The 15,882-nt window shown below is 39.1% G+C and overlaps 1 protein-coding gene and 1 long non-coding RNA gene across 2 annotated transcripts; both read right to left on the bottom strand.

The window, feature by feature from the left end:
* Window positions 1-647: 647 nt before the first annotated feature.
* LOC127532994 (uncharacterized) lies at window positions 648-3,123 on the bottom strand. The gene is made up of 4 exons (XR_007940602.1): window positions 3,040-3,123; window positions 2,706-2,739; window positions 2,369-2,439; window positions 648-1,824 (listed from the first exon to the last, which is right to left on the bottom strand). It is a non-coding gene; the product is annotated as an uncharacterized LOC127532994 (long non-coding RNA).
* Window positions 3,124-5,828: 2,705 nt separating this feature from the next.
* Window positions 5,829-15,799, bottom strand: chrna3 (cholinergic receptor, nicotinic, alpha 3). Its single transcript, XM_022210158.2, has 6 exons — window positions 15,555-15,799; window positions 14,991-15,130; window positions 12,325-12,369; window positions 9,851-9,960; window positions 8,290-9,490; window positions 5,829-7,874 (listed from the first exon to the last, which is right to left on the bottom strand). Exons 1-6 carry the CDS (start codon window positions 15,613-15,615, stop codon window positions 7,746-7,748), a joined length of 1,686 nt encoding a protein of 561 aa, XP_022065850.2. The 5' UTR covers window positions 15,616-15,799; the 3' UTR covers window positions 5,829-7,745.
* Window positions 15,800-15,882: the final 83 nt, after the last annotated feature.

The following is a 15,882-nucleotide window of genomic DNA, read 5'->3' as shown; positions in this document are numbered from 1 at the left end:
ATATCAGGAATAGGAAGCATTAAAAAAAGTTATCGTTTGATTTTTCTGAGTATTGAGGCAAGATTTTACTCATGAAATCATGACAATAGACCAACAGTTACTACTTACATTAAACATTCTTTGCATTCACTTATTTAATTTTATTACCTTTCTAAGCTGAATACAGGCATTTCTCTAAATTGTGAGGTGTTTAAAATGCAAAACATTTCCAGTGATTGCGTACAGAACACATAACATGGCTCACAGTTAGTCATTGTGTACTAAAGATGAATATTTACAGCTCTCTGTTGAGAATTGTTCAGAAAAGACTGCAGCCGACTGCAATTTAAACTGATTTCCCATATTTTTTGATGACAAACTACTAACTCAATTCTTTTCATCAGCTCCCCAGCTGTATTTCAAACAGTAGAGCAGCTGCAGTGAGACATTGGAGGAAAGCAGCAGAGACAGATTTATATTGAATGCTCTGCTTGATTGATAGATCATCAGCTGAAGGAGTCATTATGTAGTCAGTGCTGCTGACATTATTTAAGTCCTCGGCTGAACTTTCATAAGGGTTAGTTATTAGAGGATGCTGGAAGCTGCCGTACCTTCATAATTAGACACACACAAACACACACACGCCTCTACATATTATTCAGTTGAAACGTTAGCATGTCTCACATTCAGATAAATTTATTCAATGAGCATCGAATGAAGCCGACATTAGAGACAAATACACATCATTTTCTGGGACTGACTTGCAATAAAAACCAGTGGCACTTTAACATAGTTTTAATACATCATCTGTAACTGAGACAGAATTACAAATGCCAGCCCTGGATTGCTTACACCAATCATTCATAACATGACCACTTGCCTAATACTGTGATGGTCCCCTTTATGCAGCTATAACCCCTCTGACAGTATGGCCAAATGCAACTAAAATGCTTTATACAATTGGATAATTGAACAATAGAAATAATAAAGACAAACATGTCTAGAATGTCCCCTTTGATGAAAAATAAAATCAGTAAACAGAATTATGGCTGTAACAAATGCATTATTCATGATTTGAAGCAAACTACAGTATATAAGCACCTGCATCGTTTTGATCAAATAATGTAAAGATTTGAATTTTATTGGTTAGGACAAAACACCCACAAGAAAACTTTTTCTTTGTTCTTCTTCTTCTTCTTCTTCTTCTTCTTGTTCTGGGTTATCAATAAATATAGGGCATTTTAACCTTCCTGTTGTCCTCATTTATGGTCACAAAAAAATATTGTTTCCTTGTCTGAAAAAATACACAAATTCAGCAAAAAAAAAAAAAAATCCCCAAATTTCTGAAAATTTTCAAAACCTTCAGGAAGAAAATTACAATAATTTCTTAAAAGTTTCCCTTAAAAGTTTTATTTAAAAAAAAAAAAATCCCCCAAATTTGGCAAGAAATTCTTGTAAATATTTTCAAAAAATTAGTCAAAATCTTCTAAAAAAAAATCCTAAAAATGTCTGAAGTGATTACATATATATCAGTAAAACATTTAATATTTTCTTTAAGAAAATTCACAAAAAAATCACTGTGAAAATATTTTTTTTCCCGCATCTTCAAACTTTAAAACGGGTCAGTTTTGACCTGCAGGACAACAAGAGGGTTAAACATACTCCATAAGGATCATGCCTTTCACCAGTTGTGCTGCTAAACTCCTGGACTGAAGAAAACAGGGGTACAAGACAAGTAGGTGCTCCATTTATACATTTAACTGTCATTAAACTCTGATGACAACTGCATCTAGTAGTTTTTATATTTGGAGGGTGAAGCATACACCGGTCTTGCAGGGAAATCATCTGTGGGTAGAGAGTTCACATTTAAAGAGCAGTCAGGGTTTTCTCGTTTTAGCCCCTCATGCATTTATTCTTGTCTTTTTTTCTCGTTTCTGTTCTCTCTAACGTTCACACGTCAGAATTAGGTCTTGTGAGTCATGAAACACAACTCACATCAACCCTGCTGCTATAAATGAACATTTGGCTTTCCAGTAAGATGCACTGAATTCAAATACACATGGTCAATGTGAAGTCACAAAGCAGCATCATAAAAAGATACATTTGTTTTATTACTCGTATTATTCTTATTATTATTATAAGAAGAGAAAACAAGCATCTAATTATAAAAAGTAAATGGTACTTTGGATGAATGAGTCTACTTCTCCAATTACCGGCTGTTATCCACTGACTATGTATAGAAATCTTGCATTGTGATGATAACTGTGTATTTTGCAATATTTCTTGTACTCAAAATTTCATCATCTTTGCAAGTTAGAAATAAAGTCATCAATATGACTTTTTAAAGGTAATATAAACTGTGCCTAAACACTGTTAGAACAATGCTTACCTATACAACTGTACGCTCCCTCACCGACATCATCGTAGGCAGCGCCTTCAGGAGTCACACTATGGTGGAACCTGCAAAAAAAAAAAAAAATGCTGTCAAGCTCCATCATTACAACATTAAATATGTTGAATTTAATCAAATATAAAAACCTGTAAGTTTTTAAAGATAGAGTTCATTTTCACATGTCTGAATTTGCAAATGAAAAGTGAAGTCAGAACTTTCTCATGTGGTTCATTATAATTGCTACACATTTATAAAATAACACAGCAAGACATGACATATGCATGAAAGCAAGAACAAAAGAACAATTAGCATGAAGATTGTTTCATAGCCTTACTCGTCTTCCACCTCCAAGCTGAAAGAATCTTCTCCTAAAAATTAAGAAGAAAATGGTTAAATATATAAAAGGTATTGTCAAGTATTGATTACAACAGTTCTATAGATCTGTTTTCTTAACATAAAGAGCATTGCAGAGGTGATTAGCAGGAAGACAGTTTAGCTTTAAGAAAAAAAGAATGGGAAAAGTAAGCGGAATTAGATGTTCATTTTCTTTCGTGGATTAGAGCAGCATAGAACCGAGCTCCATTATGTTTTCTTTGTAAGTCATCAGAGGTCCTTTTATTATAAATTCCCCACAGCGTGTCTTTAGTGTAATTGAATTTTCAGTATACCATCCTGTGTATCCAGATGCACTTCCTCTGTCTGCTCCTGCTGTTCTTCCAACATGTCTGCATCTGCCTGTTGACTCATCGCACTGGAGGAAAACACATTCAAAGCACCATGCAAGTCACACACCAAATAGAACACACATGCGTCAGTAGGTTATGAAACATCAGGCAGGCTGAATGAAAGCTCACCAAGGATTGCACGATGCTGAGTGGCCTGCTGAAACATGAAAGAAACAATATTAAAGCAAAACCAAGCATGCCAGCATATGATGTGGTTGGTGAGATAAACTGGCGTCTTACACAGCAGAAGCTGTGTACATCTGAATTGTTTGTCGTTACTATTTTTCTACAAAATATGAACTTGGGAATTGAGTGGTTTGATTTTTGATTTCATTCATCTGACCTTGTATACTTGAGATCCACAGGCACAGACTCAGTAATATCATAAAGATCAGCACTCCGCATATGATAAATGCTCGGAGGACCATGTTAACTGGAAAGCAAAATAGACATGATAAACTATGTTTCAAAAGCAATGTTATTTTTGAAGATGGAAAAGTATTACTAATAATTAAAACACTATCTGTACACAAACTATAAAACTTCCATCATTTTTTTTACCATAAGCTACTAGCATCCTCACCTTTGACCTCAAGAAATACTGTGTTTCTCCCATAGAGTGCATTTTCATGCTCTTGCATGCATTTAGTTGGCAGCACAATGCAGCTGTAATGACCCGAATCTCTCAAAGCTACTTCCTTGATGGAGAAAGTCGTCTCCATCTGAGTGACATTAAATGCTTGCAACTGGAGGACAGTGTCATTCTTCCATAGGTAGGAGAAGATAAGTTGACATTCACCAAGTGTACGCAGGATTTCAGAAACTCCACATCGGAATTCAATGTGGTCTCCCTCATGAACAGTGGACGACCCAACAAGTGAAATATCTGCTGGAAAAAAATTGGCTGCATAGCAGCAGGAGAAAATTAAAGGTAAGGAATAACACTGACATAATGCTATCAGGGGAATGAAAGTACTTACCAATAACCAGAATCTCAATGATGTTGTCTCCTCTCTCGTCTATTTCAAAAGGAGGAGTGTAACTTTCAGGAGAACAAACACAGCTGTAATTTCCACTGTGATCAACACCAACTCTGGATATGCTGAAAGTGATGTCATTCTGATCTTGCTTTTGTGTAATTTTTTTGATTGCATGCCCATCTTTCCATAAATACATAAAAGTCGTGGAGTGTTTCTTTCTTCCGAATGTGCTGCAGGTTAACTGAAGGTCACTGTTCTCACTAACAGTCTTCTGGTGGGCCAAAATCTTTGCAGGCGAAATATCTATATGACATCATAGCAGGGAAACAACTTTAGAGAATATACCACAGATGTGAATTTTAATTAGTAAAATTTAGCTCACCTTTGGTCTGACATATAACCTGATTAGTCAGTGCACCTTGGAGAAAAAAATGGATATAATTCAATAAAAATTAAGAAATAATTTCTGTGAAAGAATACAGGTAAGTGAGTGTCAGCTGAAAATATACTCACACAAAAGAACTGTGATTATCCTCATCATTTTAAGAAGAGTGGCACCATGAGACGGTCTGTCCAGTGTACTTACTGAAACCTTGCAGAAGCATGGTGTGCATCTGCAGAAACCTTCGAATCTACGCCACTATGCTGAACCACTTCCTGAACATTCTGTGGTGACCTTTCATCAAAACTAAACCTCCAAACGATGTCTGGAAACGACAAAACCCACCAGATAGTATTCTGAAAGAAGTTTTACTTTGACCTAACATGTTGTAGAATTTCAACAACTGGCTTTCTTTGACATCTTTTCCTCCTCTACTCATGATCACGGAAACTGTCAGAACATCTTTCATCTCATACCTCATTCCGTATCTGTCAGAGAGATCTCCTGCAGACGCACCACGTGAGTTCCGAGAGAGCTTTGATTAAATTCATTAGCCTGGGATTTCTTATCAGATGTTGTCTAAAGTTAATACAGTGTCTGTCTGCGCTTCCCTGCAAGGATTTCATTAATATGGGCTGGGCTGCCTTATAATCACATAGCTCACCATCTGCTCTGACTTTTCGTTGTATAATTATCCAGACACTGATAGACTGACAACTGGAGCTCTTTAGGATATTTAATCTCTTGCAGCACGGACACTCTCAATTAATGTAGAAGAGAGTAAAGCTCTTTCTTTATGTGTATTAACAATGAATATAAATGACAAAAGCAGTCATTCAAACACTCATTTTCTGCAAGTATATATGTCATATACTTCTTGCTGTTGGGAGTATTTTCATGGCATATCCTCAGTATGGATTTATTTTACACCAGTGCATTTCTTGGATAACTGCAGCAAAATAGCAGGTGTCAACACGCATATTTAGGTATATAATATGGCAGTGTCATGTTATCATCCATGTGGCAGCATCCGGCTGCAGTGAAGGAACTGAGTTATTAGGAGCACCATAAACCATATGTAGGAAGAGCAAAAATTGCATTTTCCCCCAGGAATAAAAGCTAGATGAAAAACAGAGGGGGAGCAAATGAAATCATTTGTCAGTTGTTTTCTGTATTGATTGGGATCCAGTAAGTTGAGTTTGCTTGCAGTTTGCACAGAGGATGCGAGAAAGCAATTAACAGAGTCTCTGTGACCTCTTTGAAATTACATCCGTGTCACACTACTTTTGTTTCCAGTCTGACAAATATTTAATATCTTCAAGAAACCACCATTTAATAATCATCTTGACATAACGATTCTGCACATTAAGTACATAAAAATGCAACACAATTTTATTTTGTAGTATTTACAAAAGTATTTTTATTTTACACTCCAAACACTTTCCTGTGTAAATGTCTTCACCACAAAAAAAAAATGTAAATGATCTTTACTTCAGTCATCGCACTGCTCAGAAGGAAATACTGTCAAATTAAACAGCAGCTCTTTTAATGAGAAATTTAAAGCATCAATTTCAACATACACTTTCATAAAATTTTACATGTGAGAATGAGTGAGGTTGCAACATCAATTGGGAGCACAAAGTTGGTGACATCTTATTCTGAAAGAGCCATGAAGTCACTTGTAGTAACCAAGAATTGCCACATGATGTCACTCTTTCAACACCACCTTGGTCAGTGCTAGGCTCTCATAGACAAGGAAATCCACATTAAACATTTTACAGTTTGAAATGTAGTGTCTAAAAATCTTCTTTCCTTTCGGCGTTTCTCTTCAGGGGTGGCCACCTAACCTTATCCTCTGCATCCTCATCTCTCACACCCACTAACTTCACATCCTCTTTCACTGCATCCATAAACCTCCTCTTTTGGCTTCCTCGAGGCCTCCTGCCCAGGAGTACAAAACTCAGCATTTTTCTACCGAAATATTTACTGCTTCTCCTCTGTTCGTGTCCAGACCTTCTCAGTCTGGCCTCTCTGGCTTTATATCCAAAATATGTAACATGCGCACTGTATATATCTGATCCTATATATATATATATATATATGTATGACAGTGACCTCAAACATATCCAGAGTAACAGAGAACTTCCTTCAGCGGCAAGAAGAGCAAGAAGCTCTGCAACAGATGGTGTGGTCCCAACAAAGCCCTGATCACAACATCATGAAGTCAGTCTGAGATTACATGAAGAGACACAAGACACTGACACAGTCTAAATCAACAGAGGAACTGTAGTGACTTTTCTAAGATGTTTACTCGATGTTCTGTTTACTTTGTGTGCCGTTAGCACGTATTACTTTTGCACAAACATTTGCACTGTACTATAAATACTTTTGGCATGTCACTTAAAATGGATTTAATACAAATAACTCAGATGTTGAACTTTCTAACAACATTTGTGCATTCATGTGCACTTTTGCTTAATGTGACATGTGCTTAAATTTTGTAACTTTAATCACTGTATCCATTGTTTATTCATCAAAAAATATATTTTTTAGAACTTGGTATTACCTTGGTGTTTTGGATATGTTACAACCTACTGCAAATCTGCACTGCAGTGTCAAATGCTGTGTTCTGTTCAAGTCAGAGGCTAGAAATTTTCAAACAGAAAATTCTGTGACTGAAGATGATTCATGATTCACAGAGGCAAACCATTAACAAAGCTGACATTATGGCTGGTAGTACATGAATATTTGTTTTGTCAGCAGAGCCTAACTAGAATTGTCCAAGAAACAGAGGAGAAGAAACAACAGATGTAAGAGGCTGTCATACACATTATTTTACATCAGTTTAGTTGGATTACACAAACTACCCTTCGAGGTAACATTCAAATGTTATTTTCATTTAGGATGTCCAAGTAATTTTCACTTCTGTGGATGCTGCTATACTGAATAATTACAGGATCTGACTCACAGTGAATTGCAGGAAATTAGCCCAAATTTGCCAGTCAGACCTCTGACTTTGAGAGCATATCAGATCATCATCTTTTTTCAGGCAGTCAGGTAAAAGTCATCTGAATTGCAGGATAACCACTGTCCATTTTTGGTCAGCCGTGTCCTTAGCATTCAAGAGTCCAGAAAACTATTTCAGTGGGGGGGAAAAAACAACGGCCATCTTTTCCCCTTGACTTTGGCTGCACTGTATTTACTCTCTGTAAGCCATGGCCAGACTCTTATGTGTAATGAATGGTGAGCAGTTCAACAGTCTGGAGTATTAGGTTTGTCAAACTGAATCAGATGTCCTCCCCGAGTAAGAGAGGCTGGAGGAAGAGGCCAGCTGTTCCCAGGATGCACACGAGAACAAAAACCCATAGGAAGATCCTGTCAATAACCATGGCAACATACTTCCAGTCATCCTGAACCTGTGAGGGGATCACAGCAGAAATCATTATTACTGTTATCTTGACAGTTTTCTAATTCTGATTTCCTAATAAATTTTTAAAAATGTGCATCTACCAGCCATTTAAACCACTGACAGGTGAAGTGAAAAGCATTGATCATGTCGTTTTGATGCAATATTTTACTGAGAAACTTTGGGTCCTGGCACTGGTCAGAAGAATTTCTTTTTACATATATCATCCACCTAAACACTGACATTCCCAAAGCTCCCATATCTGTGCCCTGACAGGTCAGATCTCTTTTGGCAGCACAATTGGCACCTACCCAGTATTATGCAGGTGGTTTTAATTTTGTGACTGATAGATGTAGTTCTTTGATAAATGCTGCAGTTTTATGCTTAGCCTTGTATAAATTGCTTTTATGAGAACCTCTACTCACCTCCTTTGCTTCATTCTGTAGTCTCATGTTCTCCGCGATGTATTTAACACTCTCAATAGCCTCCCTGACCTCAGGAGAGAGTGGCAACAAAGACAATATTCCTCCATCCAGAGACTCGGAGCTGGAGCACTGACTGCCGCCTCCGACCCCGACAGCTCCCCCTCCAGTCAGGGTCCCCAGGCTGCCCAGTCCCCCGCTCCCTCCTCCAGAGTCTGCAGGCAGTTTACCGGATCTCTTCTGCCAGCAGCAGTTGCAACAGCCTTCACAGCACAAGAACCCGGAGCCGGTACATTTGATTGAGTCTCCGCTCAAGTTATTGAGATTGGAGAGCTCTGTGTTGTTAAGAAGCCGCTGGCGGTTGGTCAGGGTGGACACCACACTGGTGGTCAGGCCCTGAGGTTTGTGCTGCTTCTGCAGAGTACCTGTGGAATGAATGGCACAGGGTCTTGAATGCGTGGCCTGAACACTGCCAGCCACAGTCACATTTTCAGGGTCCCTCTCTGGCCTGGTCATGAACATCACCCTGGGAAGCAGTCCCAGGAACACACTGCGCACCCAGCAGGGCATAGTGTGAGTCTTTGGTGTGCGGTAGTGGACATTCAACACAAAAACAGTAATGACAATAGAAAGGGTGACAAAAATCATGGTGAAGAGGAGGTATTCACCGATCAAGGGTATGACTAGCGAGGTGGATGGGATGGTTTCTGTTATGACGAGGAGGAAGACAGTCAAAGACAGCAAGACGGAGATACACAGTGTGACTTTCTCGCCGCAATCAGAAGGCAAGTAGAAGACGAGCACAGTGAGGAAGGAGATGAGGAGGCAGGGGATGATCATGTTGATAGTGTAGAAGAGAGGCAGGCGGCGGATGTACAGAGAGTACGTGATATCTGTGTAGATCTCCTCACAACAGTTGTACTTAATGTCATGTTTGTATCCAGGCGCATCAATGATTATCCACTCGCCAGTCTCCCAGAAGTCCTTGAGGTTGATAGTTGAGCCAATCAGCACCAGGTCAATCTTGGCCTTGTCGTAGGTCCAGGAGCCAAACTTCATTGTGCAGTTTTGGTAGTCGAAGGGGAAGTATGTGACGTCGATCTTGCAGGAACTCTTGAATATGGCTGGAGGGATCCAGGTAACGTCACCATTGTAGCGAAGCAGAGCCTTTGTTTTGTCGTCAACCTGGAAATCTCCAACTGCACTGTAGAGAGAGACGGAAGCAGAGAATAAGAAAACAAAAAAGCAACAGGGTTTAAGTTAGAGAGAAAGGGCCTTGGAAGACAACTGAGTCACTGACAATTAAATTGAAAGATACAAGCAATTGAATATTGTGTTACAGAGATATCATCTTCAAAATGTGGCTTGTGGTTTTGGTAAATTGCATCCTGTGATATTCTGTATATCCTCTCCAGCATATTTAGAATACAAAATGACTTATGCTGATTGAACAATGAAGACTGATATAGTTTGTCTTTCTGCAGCAAACCTTTCTAGTAAATGTACCCAACCCAACAATCAATGAAGATGCTTCTGCCAGGTTTTAATTTGTTGTTAAGCTCACTTGTTGTACAGCACAATGTCTGGCTTCCATATCCTGCTGGACGGCACACGGATAAACTCAACGCCTCCGAAATCTTTTGGGTTCCATTTGAGTTTGTAGTCATTCCAGATCTGAGAAAAAGTGAGAAAATTTTACACAATCAGATGAAACTCTGCAATAGCAATGGTTCATAATTTTTGTTATCTTAAGAAATGAGGAATATCAGAGAACTGAATTGTTAAAACTGAAAATAAACCAGGCCCTGTGTTCTGCTTACTGGATAATACTGGTTTTGAATCAGTTTTCTACTATAATCTGAATTTAACTCAGGTCTCAGATCAGGATGGTAAATCTGGATATGAGCATAATAAATGCCTTATTTATTCTTTTGTTTATGTGAAATATTGTAAGATCCAAGAAAAGCTATAACACAAAAGCAGCTAAGACATAAATGTAAAATAGTTTAAACCCACATGTAGCCAGGCGTACAGCCACAGTTGTGATTTGTCCTAAATGCTAATGTTGACATGCCTGTTTTTCAGTAAACCGAAGACCAGGGTATTGGACGAATTGAAAAGTTTACGTGATTTCGGCGGAAGGTAAAAAGTTAAGGGATGACAAAAGGTAGTATAATTCATCCTCAGATAGACATGAACACTTGTATCAAATGTTAGTACAGCTGTTTCTGAGGTAATCTCATTTATACCACTATCTGCCTCATGGTGGCACTACAGGAAAAGAGTTTTAAGTTTGTTAGACTAGTACTAAAGCTGGTCACTTAGCTGTGTGTATGTTCTTGCAAGCAGAGGAAAAATCAGGAGATTGCAAGACTACATCCTTTGGGGGCTGTATACTGTAGGTGTGTGGGCTAAAGTGGTGGACTGATATGGAAATCACTAGAGCAAGGCTGCTAGCATGACTAACACCAAGTTGTTTTTAGGCCCTACAAGATTGTCTTTGAGAGAGCTGTATGAGGCTGCAAAACGCATAAAAGCAAGAAAGTGCCAGTTGCTAGTCTGACTGATTTTAAATTCATTCTCCTAAAAATATCTCCCAATAAAACAATGGGAAGTTGTCATCTTATATAGTAAGTGTGTGTGTGTGTGTGTGTGTGTGTGTGTGTGTGTGTGTGTGTGTGTGTGTGTGTGTGTGTGTGTGTGTGTGTGTGTGTGTGTGTGTGTGTGTGTGTGTGTGTGTGTCTGTGTCTGTGTGTCTGTGTGTCTGTGTGTGTCTGTGTGTGTCTGCCCATGTTTTTGCTATATTGTGGGGACCAAATGTCCCCACAACTGTAGGAAAACCGAAAACTATGTCACTTGTGGGGACCTCATTTTGGTCCCCACAAGTTTAAACAGTGTTTTCTTGGCCATGTTGTTGTTACTGAAAAAAGTAAAAGTGCAAAAACGTTTCTTTAGGGTTAGCCGTTGTTTTGGTTAGGGTTAGGGTTTGGTTAAGGTTAGGGTTAAGGTAAGGGTTAGGGGTTAGATATGAATGGGAGTCAATGGTATGTCCCCACAATGTAGCAAGACACACACACGTGTGTGTGTGTGTGTGTGTGTGTGTGTGTGTGTGTGTGTGTGTGTGTGTGTGTGTGTGTGTGTGTGTGTGTGTGTGTGTGTGTGTGTGTGTGTGTGTGTGTGTCTGTAAGGACATAAATTAGATCACAGTTTATAGTGTGTTTTATGGACCTTTTGGCCACTGTTTTTGACCCTCTCCTCAGGACAGCCAGGAAACCTCGTGAGACTCATGAAACCACAGTCGTAAAGCGTAAAGCACCCTCAGAGGGCAGTAAAAATTTCACTTAATTATGAAACACTGTGTATTTAGAGGGGATTGTACGATTGGGATGGAAATGTGCCTCACAACTGTTGTTTGCTACAAAAAACAATGACGTTAAAGTAGGAGCAGCTACGCTTTAGCTCTTAACACCAAAGAGCAATTATAGCTCAACCCTTTAGCAGAAACACAGCTTTGCTCAGTACTTGCAAAATAGGACCTGGAGACCTGCCCTGCCTCATTCGACTCAAAACTAGTTCACTGCACCATGCATCATGGGAACAGAAGTGCCACGTGTGACAAAATAAACAGAAAAAAAAAACAAGCATCAAGCCATACAATGTATGGGCACTGTCTTTAATTCAGTTCCTCTGTGCAATTATGAAATAGGAGTGACTTAAAGTGAGGTTTAAATACACTGCAGAAGGTTACAGATTTCTCTCACAGTATCAAAGTAAACATTATAGGCTGTCTAGAGTCCTAAACCACTGTTTCTGATTTCCAAAACATTGTAAAATGACTTTGAATTTCAAGTGCATTTGGTTTATGTGACTTTTCTTGAAAAATACAATCCCAGGGATCAATGTGTTTAAAAAGCTTCCTCCCATGAATAATTCAACCTGTCAGTCTAGCTGCAAAGAATCATATATGACAGAAGGCTCAATCTATACTTGATGCCCTTGCTCAAAGTCTATTTGCAGAGTCATTGACCATAAACTTACATGTCTTAGCCACAGATTGGTCTCCATGATCTGATTGACTTCATCCTGAGAACAGGGTAGAATTGACAATGAAGGAATTAAAACAAGGAAAAAAACAAATAAATGTTAACACTTTTAGTGAAAGCAATAACAACACTGTCACAGACGATCATCCAGTTCACCACTGAGGATTATTTGTGAGCTTTCTGCAGGGTCAGGGATGCTGGACAAGAGGTTTCAGAGAGCAGCACCTGAGTCCTCCACGCCTGGAGCAGAACACGCATGACAGCTAGAGCCATGAGGTCATAGCACAGCCTCAACTTTTATTCCAATAACTCAGCGGTAAAGCTGGAGCTGAGAGACTAAAGAAGGGAGGGAGAGAAAACTGTGGGGGTCAGGTTTATGTGTGACTTAGACCGTGAATGAACCAATCTCATGACCCAGTGCATAACATTAACCATTCATGTGATCATTTGGTATCCAGGAGGAACGCTCTGGTTCTGTGGTAAGCACAGGTGGACAGACAGCCCCAGGATAATCTGTATTCATTATCTTTGTGAAATGTGGGATTTAAAGCACTTTGATAACTAGGTGCACTTTCTGTGACTCATTGTCAGATCAGTCAGAATGAAAAGACACAAACATGAGTTCACTTAGATCAGGGGAATCATTTCAAATTTAATGTTTTTTCAAGAAAATGTAGAGTGGAAGTGTGGTCATTTTTCACTATCTCTGTGATTTTTGGAGTGACTGAATTGCTGGAGTAGCACTGTTTCACACAGTGCATCGTGTTACAGACATTCCAGTCATGGCTGACTACATGAGCTGAGGTTGTGATAAAACCTTAGAGTTACAGGATTATTCTGAAATTTAGAAAAGCATCTAATCATTTTCTTGGCAAGAGCTGAACGCGAGGATGGATCCCACCCCGAATCTGAAGCTGCACATCCAGCAACTTTGCTCAGCAAAAAAAGACTAGCGCTTTCTTTGTCAGAAAAAAGTTGCTTATACAATTTGGTTTGTGTTGGAATAAAACAAACACGATATGACATATTAAACAGTGAGCCATGCCAGTCCTTATGCTAAGCTTAGCTAACTGTTGGTTTGAGTTTCATATTTGGCTGAATCAGTTTTCATATTAAGTCTTGCAGGAAAACCAGTAAATAGATTTCCCAGAATGTCAAGCTACTTTCTTCAACAGAACACACACCTTCATAGACAGCCTGTGCTACAATCTCTGATTGTGAAATGATGACTCAAGCAGCCCTGCTGACGAGCTATTGATGGTCTAAATGAGCCCATATAGCCATGTTGTAATTGGTGTTCTTGAACCAATACCAATTGCATCTTTGTTAGGAGCAGCAGCTGTGCGGTGGGAATAATAGTCATCCATCAGCACTGGGAGTTGTGCAGCCTGCCACATTAAGTGAGTTAAGACAAATATAACAAATATCCTTTTCTCTATCTCTGTGTCTTGTCTCCATCCAGACAGGTCTTCAATACTTATTTAAGTCCCTTGAGAAAAAAAAACAAATACAGATTGCTTTTACACCAGTAAACGAAAACAGATTGAGATGGGCTGCAAGGTGTCATATCCCTCATCATCTGCTGACAGTGGTGAGAGGACGCCTTGTGGCTACAAGCACTGCACACATAGTGAAATACTGTTACAGTGCTGATTATTATTGGCTGACACTACAGAAACATAAAATATAAAAGCAATATAACAGCATTGCTTCGTGTACAATAAAACATTAGTCTAGCTTTGCATCAATAGTGAAGCAGACACTAGGACTTGTAAATCTCACACTTTGTATCTTGTTTGTTTAGTCAATAGAAAAACAGAGTTGCAATCAAGACAATTTGCACTTTTAAAGGAGTCAGTGTGACACTGATAGCTGATTTAAAAAAAAAGCAGACAAAGGAACTACACAAAATCAGTAACTTTCTTTTTTGTATAATTCCATTTGACAGACAAAATATTGCTTTAAAAGCAGATATACCATTAGATGTAGGTAAAATGCTCGAAACATAACACAAGCAGATCTAATACTATATATCCAAGGCTGTGCATTTTGGAAGGGAAGCTAGATTTCCTTTCAAACACAATCCTTTTTGCTTAATTATCACCATCCACCCCGGACCTGTCTGAGTCAAGTAGAAGACTCGTATGTCTGGCCCATCAGTCTGCCATCAACAAATTTCAGCAAAATGCGCTGTTAAATCCATGAGTGCTCACCTCTAGTGGCAGTGACTGACTGACTGACGCTGAGGGGTACTCAGACAGCTGATTTCCCATCCTGTCTTGGCCAGACAAACAGCCACACTACCTCTCTTTTTATCTAGTTGCCTCCTCAGGATTATAAGCCAGCCTCTACTGTGGATTGGCAAGGCGTATCTCAGGTGTATCCGGTAGTATCACAATTTTCCCCTTCTCCTGTTGTCCACAAAAGTCTAACAATCAACACACAACCTGTTTTTTTAGGTGTACAACCAACAAATCAGAGTGTTTTATATGTAAACTCAGATCTCCTACTTCCCATTGTCTTTTTGTTACTCTTTTTTTTCAGGACATGCTCATTGAGCTGAGTGATGTAGGTTTGGTTGTGTGGTGAAGTAACTGCCCCATAAATCAACAGCACTATGAACATCAGTGCAAAAAAACAAAGGAACAAAAGGCTACTTACCACCTTGACCAGCTGTGACATGGACACCTCAAACTGCACAATAACTGGGTCAGACACATTTTCTACAGGTCGAATGTACTGGTTGTAGTTGGAGAATATCACAGAGAAGAGCTTATGCTCTGCCTCTGAACATGTGCCTCCTGAATCAGAACAGAATATCAGTCATGGAGGGTGAATTAAATGGTTAAACAGCTTGTTTTCAGGTGGACTTTTCTTTTTGCCTCTCATCAGTCCAAAGAAGAACTCTAAATTTCACATTTTAACGGAATTAGCAATGAGTATATGATATTTCTTTAAATTTCCCATCAGTGCAAAGAATCACATCTGGCATTATGAATATAATCAGTCTTTTGCAATGAATATAACCAAAGCTACATGAAGTCACTGTTATCTTGATTGGGAAAAAAAAACTGACATTTGGATATGTTTAATTCATGCATGCAATTAAATGTAATGATTCTAAAAAGGTAGCATATAAAAAGATTTTCATTAGGCCTTATTGTGATAACATTTATGTAAAGCAACAAGTAAGATGTCACGGTAAAATCACAGACTGTTGCTCACCTGACAGAAGACACAGAAGGTATGACCAAGTAGGAAATACGAAGCAAAAAAAGGCTTTCATCCTGTTTCAGTTGACAAATGCCAGATGAATCCAGGGTCAGCGGCAGCAGCGCTCCGAGGAGCAGACAGGAGGAGAAAGTGGGAAGAGTGAAAGCAGCTGCCGACAGAAGCAGAGTGCAGAGGGAGGGAGGCAGAGCCACACTGTGGCGCACAGCCAGTCACTGACAGGAGCCATACAATGCACACAATGTGCAACCTATAACAGCCTAATCAAATAAAACAAAGGGAAGCTGTTCAGTGGTGCAAATCCTTCTCTCGCAATTATGAT

Source organism: Acanthochromis polyacanthus, chromosome 2 (genome assembly GCF_021347895.1).
Source record: "Acanthochromis polyacanthus isolate Apoly-LR-REF ecotype Palm Island chromosome 2, KAUST_Apoly_ChrSc, whole genome shotgun sequence".
NCBI classification, from domain to species: domain Eukaryota; kingdom Metazoa; phylum Chordata; class Actinopteri; family Pomacentridae; genus Acanthochromis; species Acanthochromis polyacanthus.
The sequence above is the reverse complement of the archived record's forward strand: the minus strand, read 5'-3'. Positions and strand labels throughout refer to the sequence as shown.